This window comes from Canis lupus, chromosome 5 (assembly GCF_048164855.1).
Source record: "Canis lupus baileyi chromosome 5, mCanLup2.hap1, whole genome shotgun sequence".
Lineage (NCBI taxonomy): Eukaryota > Metazoa > Chordata > Mammalia > Carnivora > Canidae > Canis > Canis lupus.
The window spans coordinates 38,517,546-38,544,560 of record NC_132842.1 but is presented as its reverse complement, the minus strand read 5'-3'; the positions used below and the strand labels follow the sequence as shown (position 1 = coordinate 38,544,560).

General features: G+C 41.1%; 1 protein-coding gene across 17 annotated transcripts in view; it reads right to left on the bottom strand.

Annotated features, from left to right (window-relative positions):
* Window positions 1-27,015, bottom strand: part of ARHGAP26 (Rho GTPase activating protein 26) — a 418,456-nt gene that overhangs the window by 180,110 nt on the left and 211,331 nt on the right. For all 17 annotated transcript variants that reach the window (XR_012031158.1, XR_012031159.1, XM_072826299.1 and 14 more), the window contains one exon: window positions 17,954-17,990. Coding sequence is in view for 15 of the 17 variants with exons in the window: in XM_072826299.1 (XP_072682400.1) it covers window positions 17,954-17,990 (37 nt within the window). In the remaining 2 variants the exon portion in view is untranslated. The remainder of the gene's footprint in view (window positions 1-17,953; window positions 17,991-27,015) is intronic.

Below are 27,015 nucleotides of genomic sequence, written 5' to 3'. Positions count from 1 at the left end.
GGTAGAGAGACGTGCTTGGCAGCTTTTCATACCAAATGCTACCTCACCTGAGATGTTTTCCCTGGTTCTTTTCACCTTTAAAGAAAATGAGGTGTATAGGTGGTACAAACCCGTCAGCACTCCTCCTCTTTCTTATCCTCATATCCAAATTATTACCAGGTCCCCCAATTTTGTCTAGTTCTATCTTTACTACCGCCATTCTGCCCCTGGCCTCATTATCTATTACCAGGACTGCTACAATGACCACCTAACTCTCTTGTTTAAAATCTCTCAATAGCACCCGATGATACTGGGAGTAATAACCCAAATCCTTCACAGCCACAAAACTCTGCATGGTCTAGCCCAGCCTGCCTCGTCTCACATCAGACCTAAGCATCCAACCACAGTGGCTTTCTAAACATCCAATAGACCACGCTTTCTGTGCAGCCTTTGCACATGCTGTGGATTTCACCTTGAAGCCCACTGGCCAAAATAACTGCAAATCTTCTCAAGTGTCAATTCCTCAAAACTGCCCTCCTGATCTCTCTACGTGGTCATGTACCCACTGCAACTTAGCTACAGCTCTATCAAGTTCTCCTTCAAAGCGTGTAACATAATTGCAAATGTATGTTTATTTCTGTGATGTTGTCTACCAAACCAGATTTGCATTCATGAAAGTAATGGTGCATGTATACCTTTACTCATTTCTTTTATTTAATACTCTATCTCTGCCTTTCACTATCTACTATGCTGGACATTAAGTATGATAGAGAGGAAGTATGATGTAGTAAAAATGACCTTTCAAATTCTAATTGTTATAACCCCTATGAAAGCAGATGAGTTATTTAAGCTCTCGTGCCTAGATTTTTCATCTTTGGGGAAGATATAAATGTTAAATAAAGATATGAATAGCCTGACCGACTTACTTCCTTCCTTCCTTCCTTCCTTCCTTCCTTCCTTCCTTCCTTCCTTCCTTCCTTCCTTCCATCCATCAATACAAAGTATCACTACCTAGCACTATAGCCCCAAGAATGAGTTCAAAAGAAAGGAAAAACAAAAGGCGTACCACCAAGACACGAAACAAAGAAGACAAAACCAAGTTCTGGTTTTCCTGGACTCTTCTAAAAATCCTTTGCTTATCCATCACCAAACTCTACATGGCATGATACTGTGGTTGGTGGAAACTTAAGGTATGGGGGTTCTTTCCACATCATACTATCTAGGCCATCTATACACTCAGGCCTGAGGTCAAGGAAAGCCGTAAAAAATAAGAGCATTCTCTCCTAGAGTTGTGTGCCAGCCAAGAAACCTCATTCTACAGGTCCAGGAGCCCCTTTACTAAAATCACTGACCTGATCTTGCCTATGGCAGTCCTTAGTACTCAGAACATCAAGATATTTGTCAAAAAAGTACCCAAATCACTAATTCTGAGTGGAAGGGACCTTTCCAACTATAGGTTGACTGATGGACATATAGTGCATTAAAACAACTCTGGGACATATCCGAAGGTTACCCCATACATGCATTCTGGGTATTCTAACAGATCTCAGACAAACCCTTTTCCAAAAGAGAGGAGCTAATCTCCTGAATTAGTCTCAACACACATTAGAGCACATTACCCATTTTCCTAAAGGTGGCATTCAATAGGTTTTCCCTAGCCTAAAAAACTTTCCCCAGGAATCTTATTCAACTTTCCTTTGATCCAAAAAAATATTTCAAGTTTTTTTTACAAGAGAAATGGAATTTGCTGGAAGTGTTGGATGTTTGCATAAAAGTGAGAGAACTCAAAGGTAAAGTAAGTTATTACCCTATTTTTAATGTGGATGGATAATAGAAGATTGTCTGGAATTACTATAAGCAGGCTACCATTTCATGGACAGCTCCAGGGGCGTTCTCACTTCAGAAATTTACTCAATTTCCCAATATGATTTGCTCTTTAAAGTCTGGCCTACCTCATTCATTCTGAATTTAATCAATTTCAACACCATTAAAAACCATGAAGAGACACACCCAGATTGAATTAAATACCAAATCCATCTGAAGAGATTTCAATTGGCTCATACACTCAGAGGGGTTTACGTCCTCTCTCCTATTCATGTGAAGACCCAAAGTTGCCAGAGCTTTGTGGCTGTGGCCCCTGGGAAACAGTCCTCACAGTAACAGCTCTCTGAAGCTTCCAGTGGGGTCCTGGAAGTTGGCCAACTACTTCTTAATTATCCAGGTGTGAATTCCTTACTTTGGGGATTCTCAACCAACAACCAGTTTTTAACCCAGTTCAGCTCCTCAAGACCCCATACCCCACCTTACTCTGTCCTATACTCTGCTCCCCAGCTTTATATATTCAGGGAGTGTGAACTAACTTTAATGTTAACTGAAATCACACAGACAGAAGTGGTATGGACTAGAAAGAGAATGATAATCTTTCAAGCCAGACAGACCTGGTCTCTGCCACTTCTGACACTTAACCTTCCTCTCCAGCAGAGTGGGGAGAGCTCACCGAGGTGTTGTGAGGGTCAAAGGAAATGTACACTGACTTATTTGGTAATTTCAATAAATGGTCATTAGCAGTATTAGCAACATTTGAATCAAACTTTCCAGTTGAAGAACCACTTTTCATATCCAAGTTCATGTTATCCCCACAATAATCCCATGGGGGTAAATACTGTTACCATTCTCACTAATAACTGCTTGCTATGTTTCCACACCAATGAGCATAATATTACTGTTGGTAGAATATATTAAAATACTATGGCCTAATTGATTTTCCCAATATATCTGATAAGTCTTTACAATGAGAAAAGCCAGGCTCCCAATGTTAAGTGGTAATAATGACAGCAGTAGCTAACGCTTGCTGAACAAACTGCACTGCTCTAGGCTAAGCACTTAAATGTACCATACCCTCATCCATCATCATCCCCATTATGTAGACGGGAACTCCGACTCAGATGAGGCTGAGGAACGCCTGATAAGACTTTGGCCTTAATGAGTGGTGGAACCAGGACTGTAACTGAGTCTGACTCCAGAGCTCATCCCTCATCTACTCTCTACTTTCTGCTCAAGTTCACATGACCAGTCAGACAGGGACTGACAGCAGAGAGGGCAGGGGAGCGGGGAGGTATTGGCTGGGGATCATATTTCCTGGATTCTTCCCTTTCTGCTCCAGGAAGAGCTCTCAAATCTAGTGGACAAGAGAAGCAGGAGCATGCTGGTTACCATGCAGACTGTGGGCACCCTCCCACAGGTTATGATCCAGTAGGTTTGAGAAGTATGCTTGGGATAACAATGTACTGTACACCAACCAATTAAAATTATGAGATAACAATGTACTGTACACCAATTAAAATTACTATCATTAAAGACTAACAGAAATTATTGTAGACTGTTAGCTAGCTATCAGTATTCATACCACAGTCCTCATCTGATAATAGCCATTCACCAGTGCTATGTATCTTAATGTATCATGTAGCTTGTGCCTCTGGTGGTATATGAAATGATTCCAATGGATTCACAAATATTTTTAATAGCTGTGTACTTATTTCAATAAATATCAGAAATTTACCTGTTTATCACACATAGCATAACAAATTTAAAAAATAAATTTAAGTTAAAAGGAGTGAACTGAAGGGTGCCTGGGTTGCTCATTTAAACAGGTGGCTCTTGATTTTGGCTGAGGTCATGATCTCAGGGTCCTGGGAGGGAGCCCCCTGTTGGGTTCGATGCTTCACGGGAAGTCTGCTTATCCCTCTGCCTCTGCTATTCCCCCTGCTCACACTCATTCTGTCTCTCTCTAAATAAATAAATCTTTTTTTAAAAAGACTGAACTGATTTAAGAAAAATAGTAGGAAAACAGTAATACAGGTTGTATATGTATATGTAAAAGAAAAAAAATCATGAAGTCAGTGATAGAAAAATACCACATTTGGGAACTATCGTCTTAACTTGTCCCCAGCCAGGCACTACATTCAACTTGGCTGGAAGCATGAGATGGGAGGGTACCATATTCTACCAGCAATATGTCCTACTTCAATATGGTCAACCTGGATTCCTTGCTTTCTGTCCCACTCCAATCCATCAGTCAGCCCCATGAAGCAACAGTTAAAAACACATCCAGATCTAAAAAACAAAACAAAATTTAAAACAACACATCCAGAACCCAAATGCTTCTCACCATCCCCACTGCTAATACCTTGATCCAAGTCACCATCATCTTTTGCCCAGACTGTTCTAATAGCCTCCCAACTGCTTCTCTTTTTGCCCCACACACAGTTTATTCTCCACCAGGAGCCAGGGCCACCTTTTAAAAATACACAATGGCTCATAAGTCACTTGGCCTGATCTCAACTCTCCAGGGACTTCTCATGACACTTAGAACACAAGCTTGCCTCCTGACTGTGGCCTCACATGGTCTAGTCCCAGCCTACCTGAATGCTCTCCCTCTGGCCTCCTCCACTCCAGTCACCACAGTCCTTCCTGATATTCTCTGGACATAGCTGGTTTATTCCTTCCACTTCAAGGGCCCTTGCATGCACCTGTTGGTTTCTCTGCCAGCTCCTGACATGCCTCACTCCCATGTTTATTCAGGTTTCTGCTCAAATGTAACCTCTTCAGAGAGGCCTCCCTGCTTCAAGTTTCTAGAATGGCTCCCCCTTGCCTTGTCATTCCCTATCCCTTTGCTCTTACCTCTTCTTAGCCCTTCTCTCCACCTGAAAGTATACTTTTGTTTACTTGCTGTTTGTCAGTTTCTTTCCCTAGTATAAATGCATGAGAGCAAGGACTTTATCTGCCTTATTCATTACTGTAGCATCAATAAATATTTCCCAGGTGAAGCAACAAATACAATCCACATTTTCACCTGCTGAGACACCAGAAACCAATAGGTAAAGAAGTCCCCACACTCCATAAGCCTTGAATGCTGAGCAGCTGGCTGAACACACTGGTACCTTCTAGAGTTCACAGGCCCTGTGGTGGGAAGCACAAGACAAATAGGACTGACTGGGATCTCATTCATCCCCTGACCTCTAAGCATGCCAATCGGAACTTTCTTCTCTCCCTACTCTACCAAATACAAAGGAAGCTATCTTCTGTTTCATGGTTTCTGGGGACACACACAGAAAAAAATAAGCCAAGAAGGATATAGAGTAAACAAAGTAAACTAGGTAGCAGGAAAGAGATGAAACCCCTGCCTGGCCCAGAATAAACCTACCAGCTCTCAGCCCAAGTCAAGAGGCTCTAAGATAACTGTAAAGAGCATTCCAGTTCTCAGCAAGACACTGCAGCCAAAGTGGCAGTGTCTGGGTTCTTGTATAGTACACACTTGCAGCAAACTGTTTCCTTGTGGGTTTTTACAGCTGCAGTCGCCCAGTCCACCTTAAAATTTCCAATCAGAACAGCAGTGAAAGAATAATGCTGAATGCACACGGTATTATGCCAACCAGTTTCATCAGGACCACTCATCTCCTACTCAGGGGTCTGGACATCCAGAGAAGCAATTACAGTCCCACAGGGCTCAATTCCTTTCCTTCTTGAGGCGTGGGTGGTTGTACACTGATCTCTCAATCAAAAATGACCGTTCGCCAGCTTTCTTTTATATATAGAGAGATTTCATTTATTTATTTGAGGAAGAGAGAGCACAAGCAGGTAGAGAGGGAGAGGCAGACTCCCCATGGAGCAGATAGCCTGATGTGGGGCTCGATCCCAGGACCCTGGGGTCAGGACCTAAGCCAAACGCAGATGCTTAACCGACTGAACCACCCACGCACCCCTGTCACTAGCTTTCTGAAAGAGGAAGTGTTCCAAGCAGAGAACCAACTTCTGCCCATCAAGGTCCTTTTCCTGCCTTTGGTACCTGTCTTCTCACTTTGATATGCCCTAAGAATGGTTCAGGTATTTTTTTGGTCACAACAAACTGAGGCAGCAAAGGACAAGGAAGGAGAAGACATTTGTAATCAGAATCCTAACATTTACATTTGTGGCTGCAGTCACCACTAACTGGTTTTGGGAGACAGGCATACTTCACCTCTCTGACCCTTCACATCTGCACAGATGAGGCGCTGTGAAAATCAGCAAGGCAATGTTTGTGAAGGCACTCTGAGGAAATGTAAACAGACTGTCTGCTATCATGCTTTTATATGAACAGCCTCTGCTTTGGGGTAACAATGATGTTATTGATAATAACAACAGTAGATAATAACATTTAATGACTGCTTAGAATACCAGGCACCACTGAGGTAAAGATTTCCATTCTAATCCCATTTAATCCTTCCAACAAACCAATGATGTAGGTACTAAAGCCATACTCATAAGTTAAAAAAAACAAAAAACAAAAAACAAAAACAAAAACACCAAGGCCTGGGGAAATTATTTTCCCAAGGCCACACACCCAGTAAGTCATGAGGCTGGGATTCCAAGCAATATATATAATAATACTGTAGAGCCCACACTCCCAACCACTATTCAACACTAACCTCCCTGTGGGCAAAAGGACTTGACAGCCTCTGCTGAATCTTACACACTGAATAGGAGTTGCACTATCTGAACACTCTCATCAGGGTGGGAAGGAATGACCCTGAGAGACCACAAGTATGTACTGAGAAGGAAGATTCAGTTTTCTCATCTATAAATGGGGTGAATTATACCATCAATCTCATAGGGTTCTTATAAGGCTCAAACAACATAATGTATATCAAACCCAGAGCACACTGGCCAGTAATAAGTATGGGTTCAATAAACAGTAATTGAGAGCCTTGAGGAAAATCTTTCAGTCTCTGCCTCAACAACTCCTTGCACTGGACTTTAGGACTTAAAGACGCAGCCAGGGACCTGCTCACTGTTGCTTGGCTGAAGGCCAAACCAGAATACCAAAAGGTGGTTCACACCTGCCTGGGCCATGGCCTGCTCTCAGTATGCCTACACTTCTAAGGGAAAGAAGGATATTAGATCATAGTAAAGTCTCACCATGGCTGTATCTGTATTCTAAAGTCGGCTGGGAGGGAGGACGGTTTGTTAAGTGTCATTTAGGACAAGCAGAAAGGCTTCTGAACATGTATGCTATCTGGAGGAGCACAATAGCCAGTCACATCCTTGGGGGAAGGAGTCTCAGCAAACAAAATGGCTGAGATCCCATATAATAAAATCTCTGAGAAAACAAGCTGTTCCTTCCCTTTTCTCCCTTACTAGCCTTCAATCCCTCAGCCAGGGTTATTTTCAAGCTATGGCATTACAGCTCAACTGACAATAATTTGAGTTCCATGCAGGCATACCCACCATGTTGCACACAAAGGTCATAATGTAAAGTGAGGTGCAGAAAATCAGCACTTGGGTGAGCTAGAATTATACCATCTTGTCTGCCTGTGGCTCAGAAGATAAAAGTAGGAGCCATAGAAACCTGCCATGGCACAGGAGGGAGAGGAAAGGAAAAAGCAAAAGGGCCAAGAGAGGTGGGAATGGGGGGCTGGAAGGGAATTCTGGCAAGGGAGAGAGCCAGTGGCTGTCTCCTATCAGGCCTGGCCTGGAAGGTGTGGATGGAAAGCTGGAGGGGAAGGTGTACTCAGCTGACTGCCTCGTGGGCCAGCACTCAGGAGGCCAGGCCGCCATGCCCATTAATGCTGCCCATCCTTCTCAGGTTTAAAAAGGGAAATGTTCTATTTATAAGCCACCGACCAGTGCAGACCTGGCAGCCACTGGATGGCTCCGATTCCACAGGGATCCTGGTTACCAGTGGCTGCCTTCTCCTGCCTCTCAACTGTGGGTGTTCTAATAGCAAAAGGCCAGAGGTGACTGGAAGCAAAAGGAAAAAGAAAATCCTCTTTTCTGTCCTCTGCTGCTTTCATGAGACTGTTGAACTTTTAGTAATATCTGAAGGTTTTAAAACCTTTTCAAAACAGTGACCCATATGATCCCATGAAGCCTTTCCCTACTATCTTTAAGACTAAATCTCTTTTTCTGTTTTGCAGATCAAGGGAAGCTGAGGCCCAGAGATGAAAGGAATGTATAAATCAGAGGCACAACAACAATCAAGGTAATGGTGACCTCCCAGCCCCTCTCCTGGTCCTCAATCTTATCCTCATGGAACAAGAAAAGCCTGGATACAACACTATAAGGGAATGTGATCTTGAATGATGGCCTGAGGAAGGATGGAGGTGTATAACAGGAACCAAGCAGCTTTGGTTGTGTGTCCAATGCCTGCAAAAAGGGCAGTGGGCCACTTTCTGTGCCTGGGAAGCTGCAAAATCACTAACACATATTCACTGTCTCTCAGCATCATGCATGCATGTCAATGTTAACACATATTTTGATTTACTTGACATTATATGAAATATACTTTCTGTATTCTGCTTTGAATAATTACAAGAATTTTCTCACATCATGAAAATTATTTATAAATGCATTTGTAATGGTTGTTTAATATTCTGTTGTAGATTTATATCCAAATTTGTTGAACTATTTCCCATCATTGGACTTGAATGTCCTTTCCAGATTTTTCCTGTTGTGAGGAACATCAGCCTGAGTGTGCTTTTACCTTGGTCTTTGCACATTCCTCATGTTCTAATGAGGAGGTTCACAGAGAAGGAATATGGGATGGCCCGTCAAAAGCAAAGAGCTGAGAAGGTTAGGTGTTTGATGCTGATGAAGAAAGGCCTTCCAGCTCCAATGGGTTGGCCACATAATGTTAGGACAGCAAAACAGAGGAAAGAGACTTCCCACCTATTGAGCAGTGGAGGAAGGAAAGGAGTGACCTTGGCAATCAGGCAGATTCTGGTTTGAACATCAGATACCCTACCTCTTGACTATGCCACCTGGACTTCTTAAAGACTAATGCTGAGTTGTAAACTTGGTTGTTATGAATAGCATTTCCACTAATGGCAACTACAGACATATCACTGTCATGCTGCCTGCCCAAACTTTATTCCATCTTAAATAGCTTAATACTAGGGTAAGTTTTTAAAAAGTAGTCTAAGGAGGCGCTTGGGTGGTTCAGTCAATCAAGTGTTTGACTCTTGATTTTGGATCAGAATCATGATCTCAGGGCTACAGGACTGAGCTCTGCACTGGGCTCTATGCTCAGTGTGAAGTCTGCTTGAGATTCTCTCCTTCTCCCTCTGCCCCTACCCCTACTCACACTCTTGGTCTCTCTCTCTCTCAAATAAATAAATAAATAAAATCTTAAAAAAAAATAGTAGTCTAGGGATTGACAATCTCCTACAATCTGTGGGCCAAATTTACTAGCTAGTGCCTGATTTTTACATAAAGTTTTATTAATAAACACACGTTTGTTTTCATGCTGTCTATGGCTGCTTTCACACTTTAATATTGAGAGTTAAATACTCTTGCAAAACTGAATATATTGACTATCTAGCTCTTCACTGAAAAGGCTGACCCCTGTGGTAAGTAATAACATTTAGAAAACCAGGAGGTTTACATGTTTACATGTTTTTTCCCTAATATCCATGAAAATAAATATATAAATCTAAATGGTAATTTAAAATGTGTGTCTGGGGATCCCTGGGTGGCGCAGCGGTTTGGTGCCTGCCTTTGGCCCAGGGCGCGATCCTGGAGACCCGGGATCGAATCCCACGTCGGGCTCCCGGTGCATAGAGCCTGCTTCTCCCTCTGCCTATGTCTCTGCCTCTCTCTCTCTCTGTGTGTGACTATCATAAATAAATTTAAAAAAAATTAAAAAAAAAAACAATAAAATGTGTGTCTGGTACTATCAAATATGATCTGAGATACCAGTAATAGTATGCATACCCCACTTTGAGAAATGCAGTCATGAGGATTTAATGAACTAACACTCCTAAGGCACCAAGCCTGAAAACAGCAGGGGTTTTAGCTGCCACCCTTCGTTCTCCTCCCTGCTCCCCTCAGGAACACTTCTGCCACTCCAGTGAACTCTTCTTACACGACAGAGTAGTTGGCATGGCAAGATAATGAGAAGTGTAAGAACCAGTAATTACGAGGCATGAATAATACGCCAGACACTTTGCTAAACTCTAATAATCACAGCAACTTCAGGAGATAGGTATTGTATTCACCCCTCATTTTACAGAAAAGGCAACTCAAGGTTACAGGTCCAATACTGACCCGTTCCATAGGCAACATGCCAGCATGCTAATCCACATGATTCCCATGGTACCCTCCACTGAAACAGCTCTCTCCAATCCATATGGCAGGACCTACCCACCAGAAATCACCTGAGGAATGTGCAAAGACCAAGGCAGAAGCACACTCAGGCTAATGTTCCTCACAACAGGAAAAATCTGGAAAGGACATTCAAGTCCAATGATGGGAAATAGTTCAATAAATTTGGATATAAATCTACAACAGAATATTAAACAACCATTACAAATGGCATTTATAAATAATTTTCATGATGTGAGAAAATTCTTGTAAATTATTCAAAGCAGAATACAGAAAGTATATTTCATATAATGTCAAGTAAATCAAAATATGTGTTAACATTGACAAAATCCATATAAGACAAGGAAAAAAAGACAAGAAGGAATTATCCCTGGGGTGGTATTACAGATGTTTTATATTGCATTTCTGAAAATCATTACTATTTTTCCTTCATACTCTACAATGAGTTCATATTATTTCTATAATAAGCAAAAATACCTATTTTTTCAAGTTGCTTAAACCCTACAGATGACTAAATCCTAACTCCAACTTCACATTCCTTCACCAGTCATGGCTCTTCCCCAACCATGTCCCAGTGTAAATGACAACCTAAGTGAGCTCTTGAGCATTATACAAACACAAGAGATTCTTGTGAAAGTGCCAGATTAAAAACAAACTGGAAGGAAAGAAGAGATTGACTCTGGAAGCAGAGGAAGTGCTGGATTTTCTTCTTCTGGGGGCAGAGGGAAAGTTCTAATTTTTTAAAAATCTCACTAGCCTAGGTGGAAGTCCATTCTGAGATCACTCTCCAACCAACTGGCTCCGGCATTTTGTCTGCACAGCAGGTACATCTGCAGATGGCATGAGGATTACATGTGTCCACAAACGTGATGGGCCATCTGGCTATTTCTCCGTGTGCTCTGAACCTCAAAAGCAAACCATATACTCCTTAAAGACAGGCACATGTCCTACTTGTGGGTGTCCTTTCCCCTCGGCACTCACACTGCCCCAGGCCACTGACACTTAAGAACTTTGAGAGGTATTAATTGAATGCAGAGCTACAGGAATGCTGGACTCCCGCTGGGAAACCAATTGAAAGGTTCAGGTAGGAGCACAGAGAAACACATGGATCAAGAGCAGGGAAGCACCATCAACCACTGCAAGGTCCTCTTGCAAAGCCAGATGGTTGGTATGGAGCTGAGTGGGAAGTGTAGGAGAAGCCACATCTGGGGCAACCTGGGCATATACCTTGGCAATTACCCAATTAACCTATGGAATTTGGGTGAATGTGCACATTAAGGAAAGTGGCACTGTGATCTCAAGATGAGGAGACTGGCTCAGTCTGTCAGCCTTCAAACAGCTGGAGAAGCACTGGGAGGCCAGCATTTCTGTAAACAAGCTCAACTTTTTAGAGCTAAGTAGGCAGTAACATTTATTATTTAAAACTTCTAACTTGGAAGAGATCAACTCACACTAGAAAAGCCTGCCCTTCCCTTACTCTCTTGTACTGGACTAGGCTAGGCTTATCTTCTGTGACAAGTTCTCAGCTCTCTAACCCTCGCTCAACAACAGCAGTCTTGGTGGAGAAGAGGCCACTTCTTTGCAGCTTCTCCTGATTCCTACTGGAGCTCATTTCAGGAGACAAAAAACCCATTCTTGCAGAGCCTCTGGGGAGGAAATCTCACAGCTACAGTCAAAGGCAGGGCAAGCAAGAGGATATGGAGACTGAGGAGATGGATATGCATGGAGGTGGCACAGGGGGCCAAAGAGAACAGGGTGGGAGGAGGGATTCTTGCCCAGGACAGAGTCCTGTTCTTGGTAATGAGAGAGGGAACAAAATCCAAGATAGGTATCAGCAGTCTAGATTATTGGCATTGGGGTGTGATCAGCAAAGCAGCCTAGGGAACGACAAACCATACTTCCTACCTCTCTAGTATTCTTACATCTCTTCCCTCCCATTCTCTAACAGGCAAGAATTTGGAGAACTAGAAAAATCCAGTATCACTGATATATATCCTGACATTCTACAGGCAAACCCAGGGAAAGTCCCCTAATGGTATCGAGATCCCTGGTAAGAGATACATAGAATTGACAAAAATAGCAGATCGGTTTTTGAATTTAGTATTTAAGAATTAACTTATAGGCAGAAAACTAAAACTCTGATAAAGGACACAGGTAATCTGAACAAAAGGAAAGATCCCAAATTTTGGAGATGACTTATATTATAAAAGTGTCAATTTTCTCTGAGTTAATCTATGCAATTCTAAAGGAAAATTTTAAGCTTCTGAGAAACTTATAAAACTTATGTTAGAATTTACACACAAGGATATAGGTCCACAAGCAGCTAAGTCAAACCTTAAAGAGTACTAAACAGGAAGACTTACCTCAAAGACATCATATGAAAAGCAGAGAGGTATTACCACAAGAACAAACAGACCAAGAACCTAAAGAATTCAGAGTTCAGATATGCAAACCTAATATACAATAAAGCTGGCACCGCAAGTCAAAAGCAGGAAGAATGATATTTGTGGGAAAACTGACTCTTGCTGTGGATAAAAAGAAAACTAGATCTTCAAGAAATACCAAACATGATGGAAGGTAATCAGTTGGATTAGAATGAAAGACAGAATCATGAAGCTAATAAAACAAAATGTAAGTACACATCTTTCTGATGTAGGTCAGAAAGGCCTTCTTTAAAACACAACTTGAAAATCATAAACCAGAAGGTGAAATTTTTTTAAAAAAATTTACTTCAGGGATCCCTGGGTGGCGCAGCGGTTTAGCACCTGCCTTTGGCCCAGGGCACAATCCTGGAGACCCGAGATCGAATCCCATGTCGGGCTCCCGGTGCATGGAGCCTGCTTCTCCCTCTGCCTGTGTCTCTGCCTCTGTGTGTGTGTGTGTGTGTGTGTGTGTGTGTGTGTGTGTGTGTGACTATCATAAATAAATTTAAAAAGAAATTTTAAAAAATAAAAAATTTACTTCAATACATAAGAGGGCTTTATATTCAATAAGAATATCACACATAATATTAATAGATGGCAAGATGGGAAAATTTATTTAAAAGGTCTACAGCTAACAAAGGATGGATACTTAAAATATAGAAAAAAACTTGACAAATCAACAAGAAAAAGGTGGCAAATGAAAGAACTATGAGCAAAGGACATGAAAAGGCTATCAATAGAAGGGGAAACCCAGTATGCAGACATAGGAAGAGATGCCTAAACATACAAATTATCAGAGAGATGTAAATCAAAGCAATAATGAGCTATCATATTTCTATGATTGACAAGAAATTAGAAGACTGAATAACGGAAAAGTTGCCAGAAATGAAGAAATCCTTGTGTAGGGCCAATGGGACTGTGGCTGGACCTTTCTGGAGAACTACTCCCTCAAACTAAGTAGATGCACATCCTCTAAGCTGGCCAACGATTCTCCTCATGAGTATATCCCAAAGAAATTCTCACACAGGGAGATATACAAGCTGTGCAAAGATGTTCACTGTGGTGCTGTTAGTGCTCGGGAACAGTTAGAGGCATGAGGAGAAGGAGTACGTAGCTCTGTAAAAATAGATACACCGTGTTATATACACCACGGAGGGTGCAGCAGATGGAAGCCATAGTCTAATAGCAGACAGAGGAATAGAGATGGCTCCCAACACAATGTTGAGGGAACAAAGAAAGAGAACAAGACATATCATTTATATAATTTAAAAATATAGGTAGATAAAAAGATACAACATTGCTCAAAAATACACTTTAAAGTATACGTCAGAATAGTAGTCTACAGAGGAGCAAAGAAACAGGAGCTTGGAAAAAAATTAAAAATGAAGAAAAGAAAAAGAAAAAGAAAGAAAAAGAAAAGAAAAAAAGAAAAAGAAAAAGAAAAAGAAAAAGGAAAAGGAAAAGGAAGAAACAAAGAAACAAACAAAGAAAGAAAGAGAAAGAGAAAAAGAAAAAGAAAAAAAAGAAAAAGAAAAAGAAAAAGAATCAATGAACGGAGGGGCCTGTAATGATCCCATGCCACAAAATTAGGTAGTTTGATTAATTCAACCCCTCTATACATGAGATTCAAACAGAGTCTAGAGAAGAAGACAGGAAAAAGGCTCTGCAAAGAAACTGACGTTTGTTTATCTGCTGCCATCCTCTCCCTGACAACTGGGCATTCGGAAAATACCAGCAGCTGACAGGCATTATTTATGCCCTGTCTGATACCCCACAGGCACTGTATATGCCCTGAGAGGAACTTCAAGATCAAAGCAACAAATTCAGAAGTATCCCCAAAGGAATTTCCTTTTGCTACCTGCCCCTTCAAAATGTTCTGGTTCTGGGATAAAATGGAGGCATTCAACTCCCATGAAAACATTTTCTAGAAAGGAAAGTGCTAGACATTTAAATTTGGATATTCGAGGCAAAAAGAGCAGTGCCACATTCTGAAATTCCTATCAGATTGACTTCTCTCAAAAACAGTTTCGACTATGGCACAGAGGGTTGCAGAACAATCCGAACCTGGACAACAGTGCCACCTGTGGTGGCACATGAGCCCTGTGAGTGGGTGTGGTGTGAAAATGAACACAGACACGGAAAGTACAACCACGTCAGAAAGGAGAGGGAGCTAAATTATACAATGTGAAAATGGGGTCCCAATGCTAGAGGAGGTGAGAACATATCAATCCAAAACCCTACTCTGGTTTTGCCAGCTTGGAAATAGAACATCTTTTGGAATAATACTTAAAAAAAAAAAAAAAAAAAAAAAAAGTTTCTATCCAAACTACTCCTGGAAAAATGGCCAGTATGTTTTAAACCATTTTTTTCCCCTCTCAGGCTTGCTAAATCAAAGGGTAAGCAATTGAAAAATCATTAGACACTCCAGGCAGCCGGTTCTCTGTACTCTGTGAATAATGGGATGCCAAAAGCGAACTGTTGCAAGGGTCTGTGTTCTCCAAAATGGAACTTTTTGTATTGCTCTTTTCTTCAAGAGATAGAATATCCTTGGGGTTAACAGTAGAACCTTTGGAGTTAGAATTCAGATTAAATTGTGCCACCTGAGTTTACTAACCTCAATTTCCTAATATACAAAGTAGGTCAAAAGTACCTATTCTCATAGTATTTATTAACTAAGCCCATACCCACAAAACATCCTTAAAAAATATTAAGTAGTGGGGATCCCTGGGTGGCGCAGCGGTTTAGCGCCTGCCTCTGGCCCAGGGCGCGATCCTGGAAACCCGGGATCGAATCCCACGTCAGGCTCCCGGTGCATAGAGCCTGCTTCTCCCTCTGCCTATGTCTCTGCCTCTTTCTCTCTCTCTCTGTGTGACTATCATGAATAATAAAAAAAAAAAAATTAAAAAAAAAATATTAAGTAATGGATAAATGCTATCTATTAACAACTATGATTTTAAAATACACAGTTAATGCAGACAATGCAAAGCATGAAGGTCAGCGCCTCTCAATAATCTACCCTCCATGTACATTACAATTTCATGATAAAGGTCTTTCCAGACGTTTTTCTATCAATATATCTAGAGAAGTTAAATATTTTACCAAGAACATTGCTCTGGGTAACCTGATTTTTTTTTTTAATCACAATTAACAATATACTGTGGGCACCATTTCCACAAATACCTAGATCGCTCTTGTTCTTACTAAAGATTACACAGTACCTTGGTATTTTTAAATATTTTACTTATTTATTTGAGAGAGAGAAAGAGAGAGAGAGAGAGAGCTCAAGTGGGGAGGAACAGAAGAAGACAGAGAATCTCAAGCAGAGTAAGAGTGCAGAGACCAAAGCAAGGCTCAATTCCAGAATCCTGAGATCATGACCTGAGCCAAAATCGTGAGTTGGACCCTCAACTGACTAAGCCACCAGGTGCCCCATATCTTGATATGTTTAATCAACTTTCTATGACATATCTGATTGTTTCCCTGTCTTTGTCATTATTACCAATGCTCTAGTGTACTTCTTTCTCGCACAAAGATTTTTGTACTCTAGTCTATTTCTTTAGGACAAATCACTGGGTCAAAGGATATTGGCTCCCAATACATATTCCCCAAATGAGCCTACAGAATGGTATAACAAGAGGGATGCCTACCCATAAAATCAGGATCATCTTTCAAATCTCAAGCAGAGAGGACAAGGCTTATCACAAACCACAAGCAAACTTAGTTGGTGGTCTCCACTCACATGCATCTCATCCTCCAGAGTTCCTGGGTCCTTTATTATAAAAGAATGCGTCCCAGGTTGGGGCATGGCATGAGCATGTTATTAAAGTCTGCTTAGGCATCTATCTTCTCTTGTTCTGATGCCTGGGTAGTTTGCCTGATTTCCCACTGGCAAACTACCCTGCTCCCATTTTATGCAATACTCTTAAAACTGTCAGGGACTGTGTTGTTTACCCCTGCGTCAGCCTAAGCTAGACCAACTTGTTGTTATCTTCCTGGGAATCTTAATCTTCAGAAGAGTGAGGCGAGTACTAAAAAACAGTTTAGAGCTTTATGATCCTGCAAATATTATTCAGAAGACTCTTTCTTATTGGCTCCTGAAGCTCCCGAGCTGGTGTGTTTTCAATTCTGGTTCTTTGGCTCTTCCTATCTTTACTGTGAGTTACTTGACAGCCTTCCATATTCCTTCATTTTTTATTACTGTGTTTTCTGCTATTGTTACTTTAGAACCAGTTAGCCAGACTTGATTCCAGATCACTAAAACAATCCTACCTGAGGATATGGGTGGTGGGGCAAGGAGGAGGGGAGCACTTGTTTCTTGAATGTTTATCTGAAAAAATTTTCCCTTATTCAATTCTTGAAGGAAAAAGAAGAAAGAAAAAACTTTTTCCCCTCTCCCAAAGGCCTCTTAACCTACCAATAACAACTATTCCAAATTACTTAATATTTTATATAAAACTCATCAAAATCTGTATTTTGGAAAGGATGAAAGGAAAATCTTTGTCCTTTAATGGATTTCACACACACACAAATACCTCATCCTCTTGTCCACATGCAGAAGCACTGATTTACTGATTTTTTTTTTTTTTTTTTACATTATTGGAATTCATAGTACAGCTATCTGTGAATGTTTCTCCAAGTGGATTTTACAAAGCAAATCTGAGGCAAGGGGACAGGACTTCCTATGCACTCATGTAAGCAATCTGGAAGGAACTGGTTCGTACTCCTATCCACCAAGGACATCATCAGCCCTAACACTCTAGCCTAGCCGTAGCTTTTCATTTTAATCCTATCATCTTTACAAGGTTACAGGTGCCCTTGGAAATTATGATTAACCAGAGTGCTCAGAGCCAGCAGCAGGGGAAATGTGCTGGATATTCTACAGAGGCTGGCCAGGGTCATTCCCATCAAAGAAGAATACTATTACAGAGTTCATCATCTCCACTTTTTCCTCTCCGAAAAGGTAACAAAGAACACAGAGTTACTACTAAGTGATTACTAAGATAGCTGTTGCCTATCCAGGCCTTTGAACAAGACTGTGTAAGGGCAATTCTGGCTTTCCCCTAAGATAAGGTTCTTTGGAAGCTGCGTATTATTCAATTAAGTGGCTTTTAAGTGGCGATTGGAGCTACATTCTCAAGAACCAGGATTAACTGAGATAATGTACATGAAAATGCTTTGTCAAGTGTGAAGGGTTATGTAATGCAAGGTGTCATTACAGTCTTGCCAGTCAGGCTCCCTAAATGTCCTGGAGTCACTGACATGGTAAGTCAGGATGGAAGCATGGGACTACACCAGGGAAATGGGGCAGACCCAACATGCCCACAGCACCCCCTGGTGGTTCTTCCTCAGAGTAGCAACTTTTAAGGCTCAATCCCAACCCCAGCTGTAGAAAATTATCCAAGGGACATACTTACTCCCTTCGCTCTGACTGTCTTTGTTCGAATTGTACACCTGGAAAACAGAAATAAACATTGTGTGAATTTTATACGACTCTAGAGGTTCAATGAATAAAATCACTTCCAGCCCCCTTTCCCTAATTTGTGCCATTTAGATGGAAGGCCATTTCTGGCCCCCAAATATGAATCCTCTCTAAAATTATCTACTGTCCAGTATTTACTTCAGGTATTCTCAAGTGTGTGTACATCATAATCACCTGTAAAACTTTACTGAAAAAAATATTCTTTAAAAAAATTATATATATATATAAATTAAAAATAAAAGTTTTAAATAATTACAATCATTAAGCATTTACTGTGCAACAAGCAATGTGATGAACAATTTACATGAATGATCTCAAATTACCTACACAACAATTCTATTGGGTAGAAATTCGTCATTGTATTACAGATGGAGAATTCAAGGCTTAGAGAGGTTACTTAAGGTCTCATAGCTAGTAAATAGTAAAGTCAGGACAAAGACACATTATTATAAACATTGTTAACACTGAGGAATGGAACCAATCACATTTTACTTTATATGCTTTTAAAATTTAAATGTTGTAAGGAAAAGATATTACTTTTGCAACATAAACCCCTTAAATGATTTATAAAAATCATAAAAGGGAAATACCCCAATATAAAACACACAATGACATATTCCAAGAATCAGCAAGCTTCTTTTATGAAGAGCCAGAGAGTAAATATTTTAGGCTTTGTGGGACAAGAGACAAAATTAATATTATGTAGATACCTGTTTAACAAGGGAGGAAACTAATTTCCACAAATTTTTGGTTGACAACATTTAAAACACAGCAATTTTTAAAAATACAGATATAATACTCCTCACAGGTAAAAATCTCTTAGAGTCCCAAGGCTCTCTTTTCAGAGATGCTTGGCTCAATACATCTAGAGGTTAAGTGATTCTCAACCAAGAGTGGCCATGAGTCATGTGGAATACTTCTTCCAAGGAGTATAATTTTTTGAAATGCAGATCCACCAATCAAAAGAATGGGGTTTTATTTGTTTGCTGGTCTTATATAAGGAGGATAATGTTTGGCTTAATTAGGGTTCAAAGTTAGTATTTCCTATTAAATCAATTACAAATGTTCATCTATAAATGGCATATTTAGCTCCAGGGCTATACAAAAAGCTCATGGTATGCTGGATTTGGCCTGTAGGGCAGTTTGCCAAATCCCTGATATGGTGACATTAGTAAGTAAGATAAAACCTGTGTTATAAGGGGAAAAAAAATCACAGTCTCCCAAATCTTTCTTTGGTGATTATGATTCTATATATACAAGAAGGCATAGGGTAAAGCTGGTCATCGTAAGTATGTACGTATGTATGTATGTATGTATGTATGTATCTATCTATCTATCTACCCACCCACCCACCCACCTACCTACCTGTTCCAAGCAATTCTCATGGCTCATCTTACCTGACAACCACTTATTTAACCCCTAGAGGTAGTGAGACAAGAATCTCTAAAAAGAGAGTCATGAAACCCTAAGAAGGACTTCCACCTGCTAGCAAGTGTGGGTGGGAATGGCTGCTCAAGAGCTTTCCACCTTGGACCTCAGTTGCCTTGTGTTGTTGGGTAAGGCTCTCACCCTATTTGGGCCACTACTGTCTCATCTATGAATTGAAGAAGTTGGCCAAGAAGGTTTTGAATGATCAAACTCTAAGTAAGACAAGTCGCTCCACTTTATTATTATTAATTTCCTAAAGAAAACTAAAGAGGCACAACCACTATGTGAAAGTCAGGAGGATAAGGATTAAAGTTGGGAGGATGAGGTTTCTGTACTTGAGACAATGGCTCAGTTTTTATGCTTAAAAGTTCTAGAGATGAGGGGTCAAAAGACTGTGATCCTGGCACAGCGCCTCTTGGAGGGAGGAAGACCAGGGCAATCAGCAATCAATCAGTGCACAGCAGAGAAGGGAGGGAGATGAAGATGCGGCAGCAATGTGATCCTGCAGGATGTTGTTAGATCTGTGAGTGAAACAGGGAGCCTCATCATAGCTACAACCAGCAATCCATGGGGAATGGTGTTCACCAACCTTGGAAAGCTGGGAAAGCAAGTGCAAGGGAAGAGGCTCTACCTTGTCAAGCATTTTTTTTTTTTTCAGCATCCCTGATCAATTTATTCTGTTCATTATATTTAAATATTATGAGAAAAGTTTGCTCCTATTTATAAATGGCAAAATCCAGAAAGAAGAACAAAATGCAAGACTCCTCTTAATTAGGATGAGAATTTGCACCAAAGTACTTTCCTTCGAGGTTTCCTGGGTCTCAGGAAGCCGTTGCCTGCAACACCCAAGCATTCCCCAAATTAGAGAGGTGTGATCAATGAGCCGAAGGTGCCAGAAACATGTGCTGCCCGATCCTCTGAGGCCAGGCCATTAATCTCTGTCTAGTTTGGTAAATGAGCCAAAGAGAATGAGTTTTGAAATGAAGCTAACAAACCTGGCCTGCCAGAACTGTGTGACTACATGGCTCAACAAGGAAGGCCCCATGTGGGGGAACAGCCTCACCACCACACAGGCCAGATGGCAACAACGTAACAGCACTAAGTGGGAAAGGCTTTGTTTAACTCACCAAGTATCACACATATCATTGAATCCTTTTAACCACCTTATGGCACTGTTCCCATTTTATAGATGTGAAACCTGAGGCCCAGAGAGGTTTTATAGTTTTTCCAAGGACAGAGAGTTGGTGAGGGACTTCCTATTCTATCTTGCCTCTACAAGAAGCAAGTTATAACATTCTTACTTTTCCAAGTAGTAGCAAATGTACATAACTACCAAATGAAACCAGTAGTCCATAGGTTCCTAAATACTTTCCATACTGGCAGAAGCCAAGGGCATGCAATTCACCCTTTAGAAATGGTCAGTCTATTCTGGGGAAATCTTTTTTTACTATTATTATTCAAGTATAACTAACATACATTGTTATATTAGTTATAGGGGAAACCTTCATCTATAGATCTCATGGTTGCCCACCAGAGGTGAGGACAACTTCCTGAAATAAAAGGTCTCTTTGGCCATGGCTTCTGTCTTATGATTGATTAGCAGAATCATCTCAGGTTTATAAGCCTTCAAGTAAGCTCCTCCAGAGACTTTGTCTTGAAAGGATGGAACATAACTGTCCTAGATTAATTCAAGGGGACATGAGTCACTAAACAGTTCCTGAATTATGGCTCCTATGAAGACTAATTCAGTTAATGTGCTTTCTCCTGTCACTTACCATTTCTAAACTCTAATCATACCCACCTGTAAAATGGGGCTATTAACATTCCCTACCTTAGAGGTATTGTGAAAATTAAATGAGATAATAGATACAAAACATTTAACACAAAGCAGAGAACACCAATTCCATGTCCCACTGAGTATTCTATAATTCAGGGGCACCTGGGTGGCTCTGTGGCTGAGCATCTACCTTTGGCTCAGGTCATGATCCTGAGATCCTGGGATAGAGTCCCGCATCAGGCTCCCCATAGGGAGCTTCCTTCTCCCTCTGCCTATGTCTCTGCCTCTCTCTGTGTGTCTCTCATGAATAAATAAATAAAATCTTAAAAAAAAAAAAGATGAAATTTCACTGCTATCATTATTATCCTTCTTGTTAATTCTCTTCACACTTAATCCTCTGGGATAAAAGGTTAAGGATGGGAATGCAGTTTGAAGAATCCAATAACACTGGGCTTATTAGTATTTTAATTTAACAAACTAAAACTAATTAAGGGACTAAGGGAAAGGAAGAGAAAGAACTATCCAAAGCCAACTTATAGAGCAATGGGCTCTCAATTTTTTTAAACAGCAGTCAAATATAAAAGTAACAACCTACCATCAATCACTTTTTCACCAATGATGGGCCATGTACCATACTAAGCATTGAGATGACTTATTTTATTTCATCCTGAATCCTATGGGGTAGTACCACTCCCTCTACTTCATAGCACTGTGTAGGTTAAATAACTTTTCAAAGATTACAAAGCTAACAAGCAGCAGAGTCCTCCAGATTACATTCTGTGCTCAACCACAACTTCATGCAACTTCTCCACTCAGTTCCACTTCTTGGGGGGGGGGGGGGGGCGGGCGGGGGGGGACCATGGCAATAGACAATGCAAAAGAAGCTAAGCAGTAATTAAAGTGGCACCTATGCAACCATTACATAAGAACAAAATTTCCACCCAATTTAAACATAACTGCAATTCCACAAACTTCCAATTAATACAAGCAGAGCAGTAATTGAAAACCACAACCAGCTTGAGACACTTTGGGCTGCCCAAAAAACATCCTTCCCTCAAACTCTGAGCACATACACAGAGAACTGGCCAGCACTGCTAAGGACTGTGTGGCAGATTTCTTAGTAGAGTACCACATTCGAATATTTGTGAGACTCTATTAACAGGCTATGTTTAGAAACTTTAAGTGACACTCCTGAGAAGTTACTAGTAAGACAACCTTGGTACGTGGAATGCCAGTCAATAATGGATGTGCTTTTTTTTTTTTTTTAAATCAAGGAGAGACCCTCTTGTCACGATGAACCACAAGCTACACATGGAAAAGCTTTGAGAAGAAACTGTTGAATCTTAAACATGGAGAGAGAAAACCAGTTTGAATACCTTGCAGTAAAGAAGGATAGGTCTCAACTTGAGGGGCCAGAGCTCTGGAGAAAATGGAAGTAAAATGGGTGCTGTTGCTTTTCAATTTCTCACCTAGCAACGCTCCCCATGGCTCGCCCTTTCCACCACTACCAGTACTGTATTTGTTAGCTCAGGGAGGCCCTCTTGAAAGTGAAGCCAATAAAAATGTATCTAATGGCTCTTCCCCATGACTTATTCCTGAACAAATGTGAAAACTTTGCTCTTGCACCCCCCAGAATTACTTGTAAAGAGGGTTCAGTGACTAGAATATAGCAGGCCACTTAATAAGTATGGGCTAGATAAATTGTTTTTGATAATTTTTTTTTCTTTTTAAATCCCCAAGTTGGAAATGATGAGGACAATGCACTGATATACTGAGCAGATAAAATAGGTAAGCCAGATCTACCATTGCTGAGTGACTGTATGCCATTCTTCCAAATATCTGGAATGCCCTAGGAATCTCTATTTTAGAGAAGAATGAAAATGTAGAATTTAGGCCTTATTACGAGGAAATATAAAGCAGATTTACATTATTCGGCTTAACTCAAGGCTGTCAAAATCCCTCACAGACCATTTATTTTCTCTGCTCAGTGTTAGCTCTACATCCAACAGGTTGTCAATAAATTGTTAGTAATAGTTTCAGAGGCTATGGTGTCACCAGGAAGTTGTGAAATACAAAGGAAGGAAGGGATTACTATACCTCATGGTACTGAATCTCCCCTCCCCTCTGCAACAGAGGCACCTCACACTCAGGCAGTCTCTTGGAAAATGGCCCAGTGAAGAGTGACTGAATGGCTGTGCTCCTGAAGTCAACTAGAGAGAGAATCTGATGGCCCCTCAAGTCTTTTTGCATACCGACACACCAGCAGAGCAGTGAATACAAACAACTGCTTACTGTTCAACATCACATCATTATGATGGAAAAATAAACTCCCATTTGCTCAAGCATTTCCGGCACTTTGTACCTAAGCATTTAAAGGGCTCCCCTCTTGTGTAATTCCTCAGTAATACTGGAGGAAAACAAAGTGCTTTAGAAACTCGCTACTTCTACCTCCTCAGTATCCACATTCCTTATGGACACCCTCATTCCCCTTGAGGAGTAATCATACGAAGTTTATCAATCCTATCACTATGATATTCCTTGAATCTATTCCTCATCCCCATTTCTTTTTCTACTGCTATACTGTTGGCACCAGCATTGGCTTTCTACCTGGTATGCTGGCCTCCTCTCTTTCTGCTCTAATGTGGCATACACATTGCTGTTGCAAGATGCATTTCCCTAAACCTTGTCTGGCTAAAGACAAGCCATCAAGAGATCACAATACTAGTCTTCAAATACTCCAGGGGCTGTCATGTGGAAGAATGGCAAGACTTACTATTTTGAACAGAGATGAAAGTTGGGGTGGAGTCCTATGAAGGCAGATTTTAGGGGAATATAAATAACTGACAGTTAAGAAGAGCTCTTCATGGTCCACAAAACCAGAGAAACTGGTTGAATGTCATTCTGACACACAAGATTAAGCTCTATTTCACCTAGCAGATGGCCCTGGGCATTCCTAGTCTGACAAATGCAGCTTTGTCTGAGGTTTAATTATTGTGACCCTATCCTTTCACCTGTACAAACCTTCAGTGGTTTCCAGGATGGGGGAAATGGCCCAGCATCAGATGAAGTGGGGTGGTGGGGAAGCCCGGGTGGCTCAGCAGTTTAGCACAGCCTTCAGCCCAGGGCGTGATCCTGGAGAGCCGGGATCAAGTCCCACATTGGGCTCCCTGCATGGAGCCTGCTTCTCCCTCTGCCTGTGTCTCTGCCTCTCTCTCTCTCTCTCTCTCTCTCTCGAATAAAAAAATAAAAATTTTAAAAAATCATTCTATGAAGTGAGGTGGTGGATAGAGTGTACTGTGGACCTGGAGAGTTGGTGTTAAAGCCTCATTCTACCATATTTTAGCTAGGTGCATTCATGTGGCAATTTAATATGCTGAGTAGGGTTTTGTTTTTTGGTTTTTTTTTTTTTTTACAATTTTATTTATTTGAGAAGGATAAAAGAAAGAGAGAGAAAGCACATGTACACATGAACGGGAGGAGGAGCAGATGCAGAGAGGGAAAGGCAATCTCCAGCAGACTCCCCACTGAGTGCAGAGCCCAATGTGAGGTTCAGTCTCACAACCCTGAGATCATGACCTGAGCCAAAACCAAGAGTGGGACACTTAACTGACTGAGCCACCCAGGCACCCTTGAGCATGTTTTCTTTTTTCTTTTTTTTTTATTATTATTTATTTATGATAGTCACACACACAGAGAGAGAGAGAGAGGCAGAGACACAGGCAGAGGGAGAAGCAGGCTCCATGCACGGGGAGCCTGACGTGGGATTCGATCCCGGGTCCCCAGGATCGCACCCTGGGCCAAAGGCAGGCGCCAAACCACTGCGCCACCCAGGGATCCCGAGCATGTTTTCTTGTTATAAAGTCGAGCTAAGTAATAACACTCTGAGGGGGTCCTGGGAGAACTAAAATAGCCCCACAGTACCTGCAAGTACTCAAAAATGCTATTTCCACAAAGATTTTCTAACTGACTTCATGGCTGCAGACCAACCTTTTGCTTTGGCCTCTCACTGCTCTGACAGTCTATTCTACACAGTTTAATACTTCAAAATACAATTTCTCATTTTCCATTATTTCTAATCTGCAAATAAATCCCTTATGATTAGTTCTGTCTTGCACTGCTATGGAGGTCCACCGGCATCTGTTTATTGTCTAAGAAGTCACTTCAGATTGAGGGACAAAGGAGTTTAAGACAAAGGATGAACATTCTTTCATCATTTTCAGTGGGTCGGAAGCAGGCTATAAGGACCCTGATAAGGAAATTATTCTTATAATGATGCTTTCCCATTTTGAGTGTCGCTGGCACCTAACGCACTTCCTATGAGAAATCTCAATTTAAGATCAGATAATTTTAAGGGGAAAGGTGAAATCATTCCTCTGGAGCATCCAGGTCACACCCACATATGCAGTCAAAGGGTGGACCGTCTATTTTAACTTGTTTCTGGTCTTGGTGAATTAAGCATGAGTGCAGCATTTCTGAAGTTACTAATGTTGATTGTTGCAAGTGCTCCTCCTCCCCACAGCATTATGATTTGCCTGCTATATAAACACTGTTGCCATAGTTATAATTCAGGAAGCTTTGTTGTTTGACCTCAAGAAAAATTCAACCTCAAATCAGGATAACACTGACTCTCTACACTGACAATAGACCATCAGAGGGTAGGACCTGCCAAATTCCTTCAAGCTTCTAGAAGGAACTACTGTATTTTGGGTAACAAGCGAGCAACAAGAAGAGGAAACGCTGCAACATTATGCAATTTCCTTGCATTTCATATTCAGAAATCCTGAAAACCCCTATAACCAACTTCCCCAGCTTTCAACCCAAGATTAGAGTCATAGCCAATATAAACAAACCCAGATGCAAAAGAGGAAAATGAAATCTAAGTAATGTCCAAGTAAGAAGAGTATTTCAGGAAAATTTTAAGGGCACCAGAAAAAAAGAAGCTCACTTGACAGCAAATGCACAATAATAAGTAGATGGTGATATGAGCTGTCACGTATGTAGGATGTGGTCAGATCTTACTGAGAGGAGTCTTCTGGCTTTAACACTTCCTGGCTGCACATTGACGTAACATTAAAAAGTGTGTATGAACCCACTAGCCCATCAGCATAATGCTTCTACCTCTTCATTTGCCAGACAAAAATTGCAATCTTAAGCAGAAAATTTCTTTCTATATTCCTCTGCCTGTCCCTCAACCTCCCTTTAATATCTTTGGAAATCATGGCACAGCTTGATCAGAAGAGGGAACCTTGTTCTTCTATACTTTGGAAAACTGCAAATGGGAAATTTTTTGGTACAGCACACATGATCCAAAAGTTGGAGCTGTGAGGTTCTGCTGCCAGTGCAAGGCCCTACCCAGGAGAAAGGACAGCCAGACAGTGAATCACTGTACAAAATTCACTCCTTTCAACTTCCAGTCCTTTGTCCTTCAGGCAACCTGAGGCAAGTGGCATTTATAATGATCTTATTAATCCCTGCAAAACACCCCTTTCAGAAGCAGGAGGGAAATTCATCCAACACAGACACAGGTGACTTCTTTCCTTGCCACAGACAACTGTGAGGTCAGAGTACTGCATTTCTAGATAGATGATGACTCAGAGCTGAGTTTCCTCACATACAGGTCCTACCTTAAATCTAGGAATAAACCTGATGTTAACCCAGCATATGCAGCAAAGGGTTCTGGGAATATTCACTTTGATTTCTTTGCTCTGAGCTGGTAAGGAGGGGATCCCTAGCTCCTTGACTGAGGAATCTATTTTCCTACAACACTCAAGTAGCAGAATAGGGTTTACAAA